This window comes from Elaeis guineensis, chromosome 6 (assembly GCF_000442705.2).
Source record: "Elaeis guineensis isolate ETL-2024a chromosome 6, EG11, whole genome shotgun sequence".
In the NCBI taxonomy this organism is placed as follows: Eukaryota; Viridiplantae; Streptophyta; class Magnoliopsida; order Arecales; family Arecaceae; genus Elaeis; species Elaeis guineensis.
The window spans coordinates 18227445-18245891 of record NC_025998.2 but is presented as its reverse complement, the minus strand read 5'-3'; the positions used below and the strand labels follow the sequence as shown (position 1 = coordinate 18245891).

The window sequence follows — 18447 nt, the reverse complement described above, 5'->3', positions numbered from 1 at the left end:
TCCATAAATAATTGTTGTGACATTTGCTATCGTGCAAAATAGACAAGAAAGCCTTTTTCCTTGAGTATTAATAAATCTACTTCACCATTTAATTTAGTTCATATTGATATATGGGGACCATATCGCACCTCATCACACACGGGAGCTCATTTCTTTCTCACCATTGTTGATGATTGCACCAGGGCTACTTGGGTTTATCTATTACAAAGAAAATCCGAGGCATACCAATGCTTTGTTAATTTTCATGCTATGGTCAAAAATCATTTTGATGCCAACATTAAACACATACGTAGTGATAACGCTCAAGAGTTTGTAGCCGGACCATTGAAATCATATCTTCTAGAACATGGGATTATATCACAAACTTCTTGTGTTGGGACACCAGAACAAAATGGGGTGGTTGAGTGTAAACATCGACATCTATTAAATGTTGCCCGTGCTCTAAGATTTCAAGCCAACTTGCCTGTGTCATTTTGGGGAGAATGTGTTTTGACTGCCGCCTATTTAATTAACTTGACACCTACACCAAAATTGAATGGCAAGAGTCCCTACGAACTCTTATTTCATAAACCACCCACCTATGATCATCTGAGAGTTTTTGGTAGCCTTTGTTATGTGCATGAGACGTCCAGTGATAAATTTCAACCTCGTTCTCGTACTTGTGTGTTCGTTGGATACCCTCTTGGTCAAAAGGGCTATCGTGTATATAACCTTGAAACTCAAGAAATATTTACTTCACGTGATGTTATCTTTCATGAGAAGACGTTTCCTTATTCTCAAACATTACCTTCTTTTTCTATTATACCTTCTTTTTCACAACCAAATCAGACTGATTATGATGTGGGATTTCCTTTGGCAACCAATAATTTACCTCATGTACCTAATTTGGGTCAGACCCAAGGACAGATTTCAAACCCTATTCTTTCTCATGAGTCAGATCAAACACAAACCAATTCCATTGATTCGAACCAAATGTCAAGTTTGAACAAGACTCTTGATGTAATCGATACTATCTCTCCTGAGCAGGCTTCACCTTCTAAGACCATTGGACCTAATTTATGGCTCATCAGAGATAGGAAGCAACCCGTTCGATTACAGGACTACATTGTCGATGCCCCAGGAGTGGGGAGACCCCCGGACACATCCGCCAATTCAGTGACCTCAGGTAAGCCTTATCCTATTTCTTGCTACCTTACTTATTCTAAGCTTAATGCTTCCCATCGAGCTTTTATTTCAGCTATTACCTCTCATAAAGAACCTAAAACTTTTTCTCAAGCCGTTAAGGATCCTAAGTGGCGAGAAGCAATGGGGGCTGAGCTCACTGCTCTCCAGCAAAATGGCACTTGGACTTTGGAGTATCTACCACTCAGAAAGAGACCCATTGGATCGAGATGGGTATACAAAATTAAATACAAGGCCGATGGTTCTATTGAGCGATACAAGGCTCGGTTAGTGGCAAAGGGATACACATAAATAGAAGGCCTTGACTATACTGAGATTTTTGCTCCGGTGGCTAAATTGACTACAGTATGGTGTCTCTTAGCTGTTGCTTCTGCTAAACATTGGCAGTTACATCAGTTGAATGTCAACAATGCTTTCCTTCATTGCGATCTTCATGAAGAAGTATACATGACACCTCCGTCAGGATTTCTAAAACCAAGTGACACACGTGTTTGTCGGTTGCGTAAGTCTCTTTATGGACTCAAGCAAGCATCAAGACAGTGGTTTGAAAAGTTCTCCCACTCCTTGCTCCAATATGGTTGTACTCAATCTAAAGCCGATCACTCTTTGTTCACCAAACAGGATGAGGACTCTTTCATTGCCATTCTTGTTTATGTGGATGATATGATTATTACAGGGAATAACCCTTCGAAATGTCAGGCACTGAAACAATATTTGCAAGACAAGTTTCACATTAAAGACCTGGGCAACTTAAAATATTTTCTTGGATTAGAAGTGGCACGATCACCTTCGGCATATTTGTATCACAATGAAAATATACTCTTGACATTCTCCATGAGACCGGAATGATTGGGACCAAGCCCACAAAATTTCCTATGCAGCAACATCTCAAGCTCACGGCGGATGATGGAAAACTACTTGATGATCCAGGTCCATATCGTCGATTGCTGGGATGACTCATTTATTTGACTATCACTAGGCCTGATATTGCATACTCGGTGCATGTTCTGACACAGTTTATGCAATCTCCTCGGCAACCACACTTAGATGCAGCCTTCCGTATTTTGCGATATTTGAAAGGGTCTCCAGGTCAAGGCATATTTTTTTCAAGTGTCAACACCTTTCAGTTATATGCCTATTGTGATGCAGACTGGGCAGGATGTCCTATGACAAGGCGCTTTACTATAGGTTTCTATGTTTCTTTAGGAGATGCTCCGATTTCTTGGCGTGCTAAGAAGCAGACAACAGTGTCTCGTTCCTCTGCAGAGGCCGAACACCGGGCTATGGCACACACTATCAGTGAATTACTATGGCTTCGAGCCCTCTTATCCGACCTCAGTGTTTCACATCATGGTCCCACGTTCCTTTATTGCGAAAATCAAGCAGCTTTACACATTGCTGCAAATCCTGTGTTTCATGAGCGGACCAAACACATAGAAATTGATTGTCATTTTGTCAGAGAGCAACTACAATCTCAAGACATTGCTACACGATATGTTCCTACACATTGTCAGCTTGCAGATATCTTTACCAAAGCTCTCGGCTGTGATCATTTTCAAGAGATTCTATGCAAGTTGGGCATTCGAAATCTCTATGCGCCAACTTGAGGGGGACTATTAGGAATGTATATTGCCTATATATCAGGAATATACAGAATATTAGGAATGTACATTGTCTAGAATATTTTTTTACAATGGCATATTACAGAATATTAGGAATGTACATTGTCTAGAATATTGCCTAGAATATTTTATAATTACTATGGCATGTTTTTGAATTAGGAAGATCACGTGATTGATACCGTGATCTCTCCAATTTCCTGTCTGTTTCTCTCTTCTTCATCTCTATATATGAATGTACATATCATAATGAAATATAAGAGAAAAAGATATTTTCTCTATTTTTTTTTTTATGTTTCTCCTCCTTTTCCTGCATCTCTCAGGCTTTTCTTTTACAAGAAGGTCTAAGAATTGGATTGCCGAGGTACTCTTCTCGGAGAGGAAAGATGGGAGAACGATGAATGGCACTGAAACTATGTTCCTTGGAAGAATAAAGCCATCAGACTGTATTGGTAGAGCCTCCGTTTGATATGTGTACGTCATATTTGCCATCACGAATGCTAATATGGAAAGAGAACGAGATATTAAGAAGAGTTAGATGGTAAGAGGCCCGTGAGAAATCCCTAATTTTAAAAAATAAAATAATTTATAAATAGTTTATAATTTATATTATATATAAAATATATTTTTTAATTATTTTAATTATTTTTGAAATGTATATAGATAGATATTAATAAATTAATAAAATAAATATTTTTTTAAAAAAATCGTACCCGTGGTAGGGGTTATAAGATAGTTTTATTTAATTTTGAAGGTGACATTCATCGGAATCAAACCATCACCCACGCGTGGCAATGATTGTACAATCCAACCGAAGATCCATGGATGGAAAGGAAAATAAGTGACGCATAGAGACCCGTGAGAGGACACCGAATTCAGGTCATATACACAAAGCAACATCAAAAAGATGAAAAAGAAAAAAGGAACACCATTTTGCCGATGTTCTTTAATTTTAAATACATCAAGATGAACCGATCATAACTCAACGCAGTGCTTCGGGCTTTTGGCACTTGATAAAAATGATTGATGACAGATGATATTACTAGCTAATTACCGACATGTTTAATAATCAAACAGTGTCTAGAATCATACTTCAGCTGTGCTACAAACATTGCATTCCACTGCCTCAGAGACATATTTCTGTTAATGAAACTCTTGATTTTAAGCAAACAAGATCATGCTCTGCCAGTTACAACTGTTATCTGCTGATGAAGGAAGCACACACCTGGGCTTATTCTCCATGAATAAAATCATATACTTAACAGTATATTTCTCGTAGCCTAAAGGTATTAGTTAGACATTCTAATTAAGCTTTCTAATAGTGTTTTAGTGTAAAAGACAGGGGGGGGGGGGGGGGGGGGGGGGTGTGTGGCAAACCAGAGTGAGGTTCTGGGATTTAAACTGGTAAGTGATAATTAATTAAATATATGGCTGTCGGGGTTCTGAAATTTAAATTGATAAGTGATAACTAATTAAATATATGGCTGTCCGCCAAAGACCTTCCAACCCACGTGCAATCCTCCAAACGGCAGGATGCGGCTAATTCAAAAGCATTCAAGTTACAACCTATAAAATATAAGATATCATCACGATATCAATATATTATAATAAAATAAATTCAAATAATTATAATTTAATTTTAATTTAAATAATTAAATCAAATATTTTACATCTAATAAAATTTTATTAAAAATAAAAAAATAGATCTAAGTTCAATAAAATTGACAATGCTAAATCTCATCTCTAAAAATTTTGTCTCAATATTAATTTTCACACTCTCAATTAATTATCTGAATCTGAAAAATAGAAAGAAAAAATGAGCTAGACAGTCCAGTAAGTAACAAATATCTTAACTAAATATTTTAGATATTATATAATTTTCAAGAATAATACTGTAAATAAACATAAAAATATATTTCATGCTGATTTAATATAATCAAATCTTTTCAAATATTCACATATAATATAATCATAAATTCGATTCGATTCAAAACACTCGTAACTCAACAGCCTCGTCTATGACCAACATTTAACCCACATTGATGGGGTCCACTGAATATCAGTGCACAACCCCTACTGGCAGGGTCCACTAAATACCAGCGCACAACCCCCACTGGCAGGATCCACTAAATACCAGCGCACAACCCCTACTGGTAGGGTCCATTGAGTACCAACGTATAATCTCTATTGGTGGAGCCCACTGAAACATAGTTAGGCTGAGAGCATAAATCTGATCTGTATCAAAACACTTTTGTATCATAACATATCATAATTTCTATTGAACATATGTATAATCAATAAACTCATAATATTTCAAAATCACTTTTCGTTCAAAACACAATTTCATAAATCATGCATAATTTCAAAGAATAATTATTTCTTTCAGAAAAAATATGAAATATCTCGAGAAGATGATTCATTACTTATCTTTACAGACCACCGAGCGAACCGATCAACTAAATTCTAGGAGATTCTTCGATGCCTATTATTTAAAATTATATTCTTGTATTAATTTTAATTCAAAATTAAATCTTAACAAATCCTAAATCAAAACTCCATTTAGAATCAGATTCTTCACTAAACTCGATCAAAATTATCAAAATGAAGTCTTTCACTGTGCTAATCTTAGAAGGATAACTTTGGAGAGAGAAATCTATTAAGAGAGAAACAGTCTAGAGAGAGAAAAATTTAGAGAGAGAAAGTAGAGAGAGAAAATCCAATATTCTAGAGAGAGAAATAAGGGTTCAGACTGAAAGAAGAGAAAGAAGAGAGAGAAACTCTCTCTCATTTTTATTTTATTATTTATTTATTTATTTTTTTCTTTTCATTTTCTTTTTATTTTTTTTCTTTTTTTCTTCCTCCTTCCCATGGCCTCCCATGGGTGAAATAGGGGACCGTGAGGTCCCCTCATAAGGTTGGCCGACCGGCGGCCGGTCGGCACGGGAATGGCTAGCGGTCGGAGGAGAGCGCATCACCATCAAAAGGAATCTGAAACCGTGGCTGGCGGCGACCACCGGCATCCCAAAAACTAGAAAAAAAATCAAATCTTTATTTTTGACAATATTCGACGACCCCGATCACCGGCGAGCATGCACGTTGGCACGGGAAGGAAGGGAGAGAGGAGAGGAAGAAAACCATATGCTTACCTTGAGCTCCGCCGACTTCTCTGGTGAGGAATCATGGCGAGCACGGTGATGATTTTCACAGGCAATTTCTGACAATCTTCACTGTTTCACCCTGAGATTTCTCGATGGAGGAAGGGGGAAGGGGGAAGGGTCCCCCCCTAAAATAGAGCTAGAGGGGATGAGTTTAACTCCTCCCCGATGAGGTTTCCAACTCCGATTAGGAGCCGGTCGGAAGAAGAAGAAGACTCCCTGTGGGAGTCTTCTTTATTTTTTTTTGTTGGACTTTGTGGGCTGGGTTTAAGGCCTACATGGGCCAGGTACTACATTCTTCCCCCTAAAATAAATTTCGTCCTCGAAATTTTTCTTACTTAAGTCCTCAAAAATTCAGATTACTTTTACGTTAAATCATATCATCCTCTAATTTCAAAATCATATCTTTCATCATAATATCTATCAAATCAAATTACTGTTTCGATCAGTTTGAGAACAATTCAGACCACTATGCTCCCATTGCGTACTCTAATTCAGTCCATTAGTACACTTGTGTCAATTTAAGTTTCTAAATTATATCATAATCAGTATGTGTTATTGTCCTAATATCCCTAGTGTCTACCCACCTACACTCATGTCTGATTCTATATATCATATAGTTTATCTACTTATGCTCTGATACCATATTAATTGTCATGCCCTCAGCCCGAAATTATGAGCAGGAGGTCGCGGCAACCACCGCATACTTATGAAAAACTCTCTCCATAAGCATGCAAGGCATCTCATCATGATATCAATGCATCACAATGAAATAAATTTAAATAATTATTATTCAACTTTAATTCAAGTAATTAAATCAAATATTTTACATCTAATAAAGTTTCACTAAAAATAAAATAATAGATTTAAGTTCAATGAAGTTGACAATGCTAAATCTCACCTTTAAAAGCTCTGTCCCAATATTAATTCCTACGCTCACAATTAATTATCTGAATCTGAAAAATAAAAAAAAAGGTAATGAGCTAGACAACCCAGTAAGTAACAAATATCTCAACTAGATATTTTAGATATTATATAATTTTCAAGAATAATACTGTAAATAAAGATAAAAATATATTTCATGTTGATTTAATATAAATCCAATCTTTTCAAATATTCACATATAATATAATTATAAATTCGATTCAATTCAAAACACTCGTAACTCAACAGTCTCGTCTATGACCAACGTTTAACCCCCATTGACGGGATCCACTGAATACCAGTGCATAACCCCCACTAGCAGAGTCCACTAAATACTAGCGCACAACCCCTATTAGCAGATCTACTAAATACCAGCACACAATCCCCACTGACAGGGTCCACTGAGTACCCACGTATAATCTCCATTGGCGGAGCCCACTGAAACATAGTTAGACTGAGAAAATAAATCTGATCTGTATCAAAATACTTTTGTATCATAACATATCATAATTTCTATTGAACATATGTATAATCAATAAACTCATAGTATTTCAGAAGCACTTTTCGTTCAAAACACAATTTCATAAATCATGCATAATTTTAAAGAATAATTATTTATTTTCAAAAAAAATATGAAATATCTCGAGAAGATGATTCATTACTTACCTTCATAGACCACCGAGTGAACCGATCGACTAAATTCTAGGAGATTCTTCAGTACCTATTATTCAAAATTATATCCTTGTATTAATTTTAATTCAAAATTAAATCTTAACAAATCCTAAATCAAAATCCCACTTGGAATCAGATTTTTCACTAAACTCGATCAAAATCATCAAAATGAAGCCTTTCACTACGCTAATCTTAGAAGGATAACTTTGGAGAGAGAAATCCATCAAGAGAGAAATAGTCTAGAGAGAGAAAAATCTAGAGAGAGAAAGTAGAGAGAGAAAGTCCAATATTTTAGAGAGAGAAAATAAGGGTTCAGACTGAAGGAAGAGAGAGAAACTCTTTCTTATTTTTATTTTATTATTTATTTATTTTTTTCTTTTCTTTTTTTTTTTCTTTTTTTTTTCTTTTTTTTCTTTTCTTCTTCCTTCTTCCCGTGGCCTCCCATGAGTGAAACAAGTGAAACAGGGGACCGTGAGGTCCCCTCATAAGGTTGGCCGACCGACGGCCGGTCGGCACGGGAATGGCTGGCAGCCGGAGGAGAGCGCACCGCCGTCAAAAGGAACCCGAAATCGTGGCTGGGAGCGACCACCGGCGTCCCAAAAATTAGAAAAAAAAAATCAAACCTTTATTTTAACAAAATTCGGTGACCTCGATCGCCGGCGAGTGTGCACGTTGGCACGGGAAGGAAGGGAGAAAGGAGAGGAAGAGAACCATATGCTTACCTCTAGCTCCGGCGACCTCTCCGGTGAGGAATCACGGCGAGCACGGTGATGGTTTTCACGGACGATTTCTGGCGATCTTCGCCATTTCGCTCTGAGATTTCTCGATGGGAGGAAGGGGGAAGTGTTCCCCTTAAATAGAGCCAAAGGGGAGGAGTTTGACTCCTCCTCGATAAAGTTTTCGACTCCGATTAGGAGTCGATCGGGAGAAGAAGACTCCCTACGGGAGTCTTTTTCTTTTTTTTTTTGTTGGACTTTATGGGCTGGGTTTAAGGCCTACATGGGCCGGGTACTATACAACCATTCAAGAAACTGAAAAGCACGTATTGTCAATTTGCGATTGCAAAAGAACAATACCATGAAGACCAACTCAGGAATGCCATTTCTCTTCTCTTATACATTTCCATTCAAGAGTTTATATGAAATCATATTAATTGAACGATTAATGTATTAAGCAACATATTACCGACAATCAGTAAAGAACTGGGTTGCCACAGTATCAGACACTGATAGTGGACAGAATAGATGGGAACTACAGCTACTGAAAGATCGAGGTAAAACAAAAACCAGGTTTCGGAGGTCACCTTCCAAATACATGAGATTGCTGCAAAGATACCATATGATAGAACAGATAACCAAGTGTGCATCTATGTCATCATCAATTTTGATTCCCAAAAACTGCATCTTCCACCATAATCACATTCAGTTGCACATTCTAAGCATCAAAGAATTGGGTGTACATATTAGTGAAAGATACTGGGTCGTGTGTGGCGCAACACGATTAGCCTCAGCCCCGTGGGCCTAGGCCGGGCCATACCAAGCATGGCATAATTAGCCTCAGACCCAAGTTTGGTACGGCCCTAGGCTTGATGGGTGATGGATCGTGCCTGACACAGCTTATTGGCTCATGGATCTCTTTTTTTTTAAAAAAAAATTACAAATGGGCCGTGCCAGGCACGATTTGTTTCGATCCATTATGGAACGAGCCTAGCACGGCCCGTTCCAACCCATAACGGCTAAAAATGACTATTTTCAGGATTTTTTTATCTTTTTACCCCTCCTAACAGCCATAAAACGGTTATTTTGAGGGATATTTTGAAAAAAAAATTATGGATTCCTATAAATAGCCCCCTCCTCTCCCATTCTCACCACAGCAAATCTGCTTTTCTCTCATTCCCACTACTACTATTTCTCTCTTCTAGCAATATTGCAAGTATTCTAGTAATTTAATTTTTAGTTTGTATTTAGCAAGTCTTCATGTGCTACACAAAAGGAGATACTTATCGAGGAGCACAAAAGGAGGTCGTTACTGAGGAGTGCAAGTGGAGGTCGGCGTGTTCTTAACGAAAAGAGAAGTTCGATGACCGGCGAGACAGTGGAGATGTTGCTCTGCTTCAAAAATTGGTTCAATGCGGAAGCAAGGCTTCAAGATAAAGGTGGACATTCTACTATATCTTCTGATGAAGACGGCACAAATGAGACCAACAATTAGTAGGATTTTTATCAAGCTAGCACAGAAGAGCAGAGAGAGGATCTTGAAGGAGTTCAGTGAGAGAAAAGATAAGCTAGTACGATTTTATCTTTTTTTATTAATTATATTAAATTTTTTAATTATTAAGATGAGTTACCTCTATAATTTTTTTTCTTTTCTCTCTCTCCTTATTGTACTCTGAAGGTCAGGCCTAGCCCCCCTCTCTTCTTATACTATTTTGATATTTATTAATAAATTGGTAGGGGTCCACACCAAACCTCTCACCTAACAAGGTGGCTTTATATTTAAATTCTTAGTCTCTTATAACTTTTTTTAATTTATTTATATATATTTTTTATAAATTTAAAAAATCTTAAACGGACTGTGTCTGGGCACGGTCCATTTCAAGAGAACCGAGCTGGTACGCGGGCTGTGCCGTGTCGTGCCTGGCCCACGGGTCATGCTAGCCTAGGCTTTTATTGGCCGTGTCGGGCCTGGGCTGCGGGCCAAAAAATCTTATCCCACTCCGGCCCCTCTCTTATGGGCCGTGCCAGGCACGGTCCCTCGCTGTAGTTGACGAGATGGGTCGGGCCGTGTCATGAGTAGCCCATCTTGTTGTCCATCTCCAGCACATATCTATAAGAAAAGAAATATAAGTTGGTGCATTGGAGGGTAGGCAACCCATGCACATCCATTTCAATAAACAACACTACTTACATGCAAGGATACACCAATCTGGTCATTCTTTGTTTAGAAGGTTTTGCAAATCAAGAAGAACATCAAGCATGACTGCAAGTAATTGCATGAGCTCTATCTAAAATAATACCCTATAGACTCCAAAAGTCTATGTACCGCATGCTTAGAGAGAGAGAGAGAGAGAGAGAGAGAGAGAGAGAGAGATTATGTCCACAGGTGGAATTAAGGAGCTTCAAAAATTATTTATCTTTGTGGTATTAATTTTGAGTAAGGTTATGCTAGGAAAGGTAATAATCGACAGTAATTGTAGATCATGGATTCATCCAAATTCGGAAAATGCACAGTCATGGTGATCGGTTCGTAATAATGACATCTGCAGCTGCTCCATAAATGCTAACATTACTTGAGTTGTGTAATCATATTAAAGCTTCATGTACATACGTAATAACTGTTTTGTTGTTTAGGTTTTTACGCCAATAAAAAGAAAATGGATGACAAACTGATCACATAAAAGATACATGGAACATTTAAAATAAAGTAGTATCCTGATATTGAAAAAAAATTTCCACGTTATGAAGACAAACTGTGTTAATGTTACTTGAGATTAGATAATCATTCAAGTACAATTGGTTGCACCATCTCATAAATTTCAACCTATGGAACAATGGCACATAACTGCAAATCAAATGACTAAAGCATACACTGAGAAAGAAGAAAACAATGCAACATTTGGAAATATTGCCTTGGTTCAAGAAATTAACAAATTAAATTTCATTGATATAACATATAAAAGGAAAAGATATGCAAGTGAAATTGTGCCAAATAATTGCTAGAAGAAAGCTTATAATTAAAATTTCGGATGCAGATTAAAAAAACTAATAATATTTTTAATTTTTTTATTGTACAATTATAAAACAAGTAATGAAGATTACAAAAAATAAATTACTAAAACAAAAATAATAAACTTGGAAGCATGTGCAACACTGCCTTGAAATGTATTTTTGTCCTTCATGCAAAAAAATTTGAAAAAATCACTTCAATATATGACTGAGATCCTCCGTCTACAAATATGACTATGGAAGAAATTGATGGAGATGCTTTCAGCATCCAACAAAATAAATAAAAATTAGAATAGAAAGTTGGAAAGCAAAGGGATTGAAAAATAGAAAAAGAGGTTAGAAAGTAGAAAGTAGAAAGCAGAAAGAGAGGCTCCGAGAAGAAATTGAGCATGTGGATTAGATCTCAAGATGGCATTTTTACAGTCATACATCTGACCGTTTAGGCCCATTAAGCCCACTAAACTCTATAATTAGGTGCCCAACATTCACACAACTAAATTCTTAATTAGGAGCCCAACATTCAAAAAATGATAATAAAAACATAGCCCAACGTTTAGGAACGGTAATAAAAACATTAATGACAGTATAAACGTTTAAAAGGTAAAACAAACGCCTAAAATTATACTTCAACTGTTCTAAAAGGTGTTGATCCTTTCAGGTAAGGACAATGATTAGCGGTAAACACATTACAAATCACTTGCCTCACATGCATATCTTTCTTTTGAGGTGACTCTCTTGATTTTAAGCAAAACAAGTCATACTCACCTGCCAGTTCAAGTGTCATCTACTTAAAAAGGGCCATGTACCTTGGCTTACCTTCTATCGAGAAGTCATATATAGTTAAACATCAAAGTTTCGTCATCAGACTGAAGGTATTAATTAGAAATTTAAATCTAAAGACAAGGTAAAGAATTGGAATGACGTTTTAGAATTTCAACTGAGAGGGAGGATATACGCAGTGCGATATCATGCATCAAACTACCAAGAAACTGCCAATCACTATGCAAAGATTCCAAGGATACAATTCAACAAGTTACCAACCATTCGGGAAGCTGTGAAAAAAAGATAGTTCCATGAAGACCTAATTCAGGAATATCATTCCTTTTCTTCCATCCAGTTCCATTCCAGTGTTTAAAAGAAATCATAGTCATCAAAACATTGAGGTATCAAAAGTGAACCAAGAACTGCGTGTTTTGCCACAAAAATCTGGCTACAATTTTCTTATCAGCAGAAAAATCACCAAAAACAACAGATAAAACCTAGCTAGCAAGAACTGTTTTGCCACAACATCAATCTCCTTCTTTGTCTCCCAGTTTCCATCTACAAACCATACTAAGAATAAAGCTTCAATGAAAGATATCAAACTGTTTGTGTATGTACATATCCAAAACCTTGAGGCAGTAAATCTGTAATCCTTAAAACTCTCAATAGAATGACCGTCAAGAAAGAAAGTAGCAACTAAAATCCTGATCAGAAAGCACTAAGAATTCATAACTCTCGAGCCCCGCATTACCTCTACCTGACGATGCGAAGGTCATAGACCGTCACACCCACCACAATAAGTGCTCCCAGCGACGCCACGCCTGCCACCACCCGAAGAAGCTGGATAGCCCTCGTGGTCCCCGCCACAGCAGCATCATGCTCTCTTTGTATCTCAAGATGCCCCTCGATCTGGGACCGGACTCCAGCGAGCTCCCTCTCCAGTCGATTCTTGGTCTCCTCGAGGGCCTTAATTTCCTGCTCCAGGCCTTCCTCCCGCAGCTCCCGGATCACGACCTTCTCCCTCACGGCCGCCTCCGCCCGCTTCTTTGAGCGACTCAGATCCTCGGCAAGGCCAATCACCCTCGTCTCCAGAACATTGGCCCTTGTCTGGAGAGTTGGGACTTCCACTTCCTTCACCTCGACCTCGGCGAGGAGCCGCACCTCGAGGGCGGAGATCTCGGCCTCCAGCATGGCGTTGGCATCGGCGAGCTCGGCCTTGTCGGCCTCCAGATCCTTGAGGGCGCGATTCAGGTGGTCGGCCAAGGCCTCGAAGGCCTCGGAGGTGGAAGCGAGGTCCCTCCGGGTGCCGGCGAGCTTGCCCTCGAGGACATGGGCATGAGCGGCGATGGAGCGTTGGTCCGTCTCGACGCGGTGGAGCTCCTTGCAGGCGTCGTCGAGCCGGACCTCGAGCTCCCGTTTCTCGGCCTTGAGGGCTCGGATCTCGTCGAGGAGGAGGTTGATGGTGCCCTCAGAGTCGGCATCGGCGTCGAGCCCGGCCTTCTTCCCCTCCTCGTCGACTTCTTGATCTTGATCGAGGGTTGGGGTTTGGTCCTTCTTGGGAGCGTCGCTAGGGTTGGAGAGCACATCGTCGCCTTTGCTCTCCATCGTGGGCTCGGGTGGGGGTCGATCGGAGCGCCGCTGCCTTTCTACTTTCTCTCCACCGAGGATGAGCGGGAGGGACTGTGCGAGGTCGGAGGAAGGAGAGGAAAAGATTAGTTTGTTAGTAGGAAGTTAGGAACCCCCGAAAGGATAAAGGACGGTTGATGATCGCCTGAGGATTTTTTCCATTTTTTTTTGGCCTGTGATTGAGTATGGCCGTACAATGATGGTGAAGTGAATTCACCGTTTATCGCATTTCGCGAGAGCCAACCAGGAGTACATTTTCGTTGCAACGGTGACACCACGTCACCGTTGTAACAAATCCATTAATAATTAAAAATAAATAAAAAATAAAGAATAATATAAAATATTATTTATAAAAATTAATAAAATATATAAAAATTGATGAATTAAAAATTTTTATTGATTTATTATAGATTTGACGTGATATCACTGTTGCAATAATAAATATTTTTTCGATAATCAAACAATTTTGAGCATAGATTTTAAGTTATATGATCCAATATTACAATCACTGTAGGGAGAAGGGGTTGCACCTTTCGCAAGAAAAAAAGAATCATTTTCCTTCGCATGAATCTACCATTAGAATCATCAAATGCACAAACTCAAACTGCTCGAACCATCGTTTTCTTTCTTGCTATTTGATGATCCAAGCATGGGTTTATGGAAGGAGAAATTATTGCATGGTGAACTAGGGCAAATCCTGGAGCATATACATGATGGATAGCATGCAATCAGAAATTGGTGAAATATAAGGGGGTAATGTGGTGTGTTATCCAATATGAGATTTGACGCTAATGCTGATATGGTCAAGGTTGGACATCATTTAGGGACCAAAATATTGAAAAGGAGAACCTATAAGAAAATTTTACGCTTGTTTGGAGTTTCTAATAGAAGATCCTTCGATGTTTAAGTTAGTCAGAGTTTGAATATATTAAAAGCAACAGAATGTAAAAAGGAGAGAAAATGAGAGCATATCGTATGTTCTCTGGAATTGAGCCCCTCCCCTATTAATATTTGAGGATCCTTTTGTGACCTCTTTTTATATGAAGGCGATGCGATAAATTGTCACATTAGAATCCAGTAGGAAGTTAGTTATGTAGGAAGTTAGGTGTTGGGTGGATGTCTGGTCAGGACACCACCTCTCAAGATCCTTTCAGTACCACGCGATGCAGCAGAAAGAAAGAAAAATAAAATAAAAGAAAAAATAATCAAAATATGTGATCAGCCACAAAAGGGCTCATCTCCACGGGGCATGCAAACTTCACTATGAAAAAAAAAATTTTACAAGAGGAGATCTCACCCTCAACTCTTGTACACCCAATTCTCTCTCACTAGAAGTTCTCCTCACAAAAGCTCTCTCTCTCTTGGAGACCCCTATGAACTCCTGAAGAGCCTGGCGACCGCTGTCCAGGAGCCTCCTGCTCCTTCTCACAGCAGCCTCACGCCTCTCTCTCTCCTCTGGTTCGTACGGCGGCGAGAAAACCCAACCACACCTCTCTGTTTCACGCACAGCCCTATTTAAAGGGTTAAACACGGTTTAAAATATAATTAGAGAAGGATCAGGAGTCCTAAACAAAGCCAGATAACCCCAGACCGTCGGATCAAGATCGGGAGCCCCCTGGGCCCTTAGATCGCGCTCCGGTCCACGGAATAGTGCCGTGGACCGCGAGAAACGAGTGGAAATGCCCATGCGGTCCACAGGCCAAGCCGTGGACCACCCGGTCCACGGTGGACCGGGGCAAAGGGCCAGCAGGCCGCTGGCCTGGGCCGGCCCGCGTGCACGGGCCTGGGCCACGGGCCCCCACCGCGCGGGCCTGGGTCGCGCATCCCGCGCCGGCCTGGGTCGCGCGTCCCGGCGCCACCGCCTGCGGCCGCACCGCTGCCGCCCGCCGCCGGTCACCGGCGGTCCTCCACCACCTCGATTCTCGTGCCGACTTCAAAAGCTCGTATCTCCTCCATCCGAGCTCCGATTCAGGTGATCTTGGTCTTGTTGGACTCCGTTTTTCGCCGCGAACCTCACTGTGGGCTCAATGTGGGCTGAATCTCGAGGCGTCAAATCCTAACAATCTCCACCTCGACTCGATATTCGGCATCCTCCAAACTCCGAGAGCTTCTGGATCTCCTTGCCCCATGCCTTGGGGCAATCGCCTGCTGATCATGGATGGGCAAACATGGGAGTCGAGCCAGGCTGCTCGATCCCATCTCCGTCGTATGCTGTGCTCCTCCTGACCTGAGATCTGCTCGGGGCATCGTCCTGCAGCAATAGGAATCTCACCTTGCGACGTCGCCTCTCGTCCTCCCAAGTCTCCTGTCTCGTGCCCGATCCGCCTCCTGGAGCTCCACCTCGCTCTGGGCTCCACCTGGTTCCCGAAGCTCCACCTCGCACTGGGCTCCCTGTCAGGTAATAATGTCCTCTGCTCCCCTTCTTTCCCTCCAGCACAATCCTATTGCTGCGTAGCACCCTCAGGATTCCTCCACCAGCTACCGTCCTGTAGCCTCTCGAATCCAGTCTGCTAAGTGAGATAAGATTCCGTCTGAAATCGGGTATGTATCGGACCTCCCCCAATCTCCTCACTGCACCGTCATGTGTCCTCTAGCTGACCGTCCCAATGCCTCTGATCGCACAGCTCGATCCATCCGGCAGATATATAGTGCCCTCACTGTTCTCCAGGGAGTCAAGCTGCTCCTCTCTGCAACATACATGATAGGGGCATGCAGAATCTAATATCCACTGCTGGGAAGAAGTAGATACCTCGTCAGATATCTCAAAGACATCTCCATCTAAATCACTGCCGGCCATCGTTACAGCAGCCACCGTCCGATTTTTCAGTTGAGGGCAATCTCTGGCTAGATGCCCCAACTCCTCACACCGGTAACACCTGGTTTTGCTCAAGTCCCTCCTGGACTTGGACCGCCCTCGTTGCGATCTCCTGTCACTCCGTCTACCGCCTCCTGCACCTCCAGAAGCCACCAAAGCTGAGCTATCCCACCTGAGCTCGAAGCTGGGTTCTCTCTCTTGAGAACCTCGTTCTAGAGTATCGCTACGGTGACCTCGTCCATCTTGGTAGTGCTCTTCCCCACTAGAAGAGCAGTCACCAAGGACTCGTACGAAGAGGGAAGCGACGCCAGCAAAACCAGCGCCCTGATCTTCTCCTCAACGTTCTCGCCAACGCTGAGAAAGTCGGTGAGGATCTTCTGGAAGTGGCTCAAATGCTCCTGCACGCTCTGTCCCTCAGTCATCTGCAGTTGGTAAAATTGCCTCCAGAGGAAAAGAGTGTTAGTGAGAGACTTCGTCATGTACAACTCCTCGAGCTTCGACCATAGCACCGTTGGGGAAGTCTCGCTCAGCACATGGATCACCACCTCATCCGCCAGGTACATGCGGATGGTACTCACCGCCTGCATCTGTAGCCGTTTCCAATCCTGCACCTCCATGGTGGTCGGCTTCTCATTGCACAAGAGAGTATCGATCAACCCCTATTGGATGAGCACGTCTTTCACCCTTGCCTGCCATAATGAGAAATTACTCTTACCATTGAACTTGTTGATCTCCATCTTGATTGTTCCTGTTTTCTCCATCTTCAGTCTTGCTCACCACCACTGCAATCTGCGTCCTTGTACCGCCTTGCTCTGATACCACTTGTTGGGTGGATGTCTGGCCAGGACACCACCTCCCAAGATCCTTTCAGTACCACGCGATGCAGCAGAAAGAAAGAAGAAACAAAACAAAAGAAAAAATAATCAAAATACGTGGATCAGCCACAAAAAGGCTCGCCTCCACGGGGCATGCAAACTTCACTATGAAAAAGAAATTTTTACAAGAGGAGACCTTACCCTCAACCCTTGTACACCCAATTCTCTCTCACTAGAAGTTTCCCTCACAAAAGCTCTCTCTCTCTTGGAGACCCCCCTGAACCCCTGAAAAGCCTGGCGACCGCTGTCCAGGAGCCTCCTACTCCTTCTCTCACAGCAGCCTCACGCCTCTCTCTCTCCTCTGGTTCGTACGGCAGCGAGAAAATCCAACCACACCTCTCTGTTTCACGCACAGCCCTATTTAAAGGGTTAAGCACGGTTTAAAACATAATTAGAGAAGGATCAGGAGTCCTAAACAAAGCCAGATAACCCCAGACCGTCGGATCAAGATCGGGAGCCCCCTGGGCCCTTAGATCGCGCTCCGGTCCATGGAATAGTACCGTGGACCGCGAGAAATGTGTGGGAAATGCCCATGCGGTCCACAAGCCATGCCGTGGACCACCCGGTCCACGGTGGACTGGGGCAAAGGGCCAGCAGGCCGCTGGCCTGGGCCGGCCCGCGCGTTCGGGCCTGGTCGCGCCTGCGCGCGGCCTGCGCGCCTGCTTGGGCCACGGGCCCCCACTGCGCAGGCCTGGGTCGTGCGTCCCGCGCGCCACTGCCTGCGGCCACGCGGCTGCCGCCGGCCGTCGGTCGCCAGCGGTCCTCCACCGCCTCGATTTTTGTGCCGACTTTAGAAGCTCGTATCTCCTCCATTCGAGCTCCGATTTAGGTGATCTTGGTCTTGTTGGACTCCATTTTTCACCGCGAACCTCGCTGTGGACTCAATATGGGCTAAATCTCGAGACGTCAAATCCTAACATTAGGAACCCCCGAAAGGATAAAGGACGGTTGATGATTGCCTGAGGATTTTTTTCTTTTTTTTTTGGCCTGTGATTGAGTATGGCCGTACAATGATGGTGAAGTGAATTCACCGTTTATCGCATTTCGCGAGAGCCAACCAGGAGTACATTTTTGTTGCAATGGTGACACCAC

General features: G+C 41.7%; 1 protein-coding gene across 1 annotated transcript; it reads right to left on the bottom strand.

Moving 5' to 3' along the window:
• Nucleotides 1-12374: 12374 nt before the first annotated feature.
• On the bottom strand, nt 12375-13762 carry LOC105047038 (uncharacterized). Its single transcript, XM_010925822.4, has one exon. The coding sequence runs from the start codon at nt 13642-13644 to the stop codon at nt 12793-12795; it is 852 nt and encodes a 283-aa protein (XP_010924124.2). The 5' UTR covers nt 13645-13762; the 3' UTR covers nt 12375-12792.
• Between the last annotated feature and the right edge of the window lie 4685 nt (nt 13763-18447).

Coding starts and splice junctions, on each gene's coding strand:
- LOC105047038 (XM_010925822.4), bottom strand. CDS start 13,644: ATGGAGAGCAAAGGCGACGATGTGCTCTCCAACCCTAGCGACGCTCCC.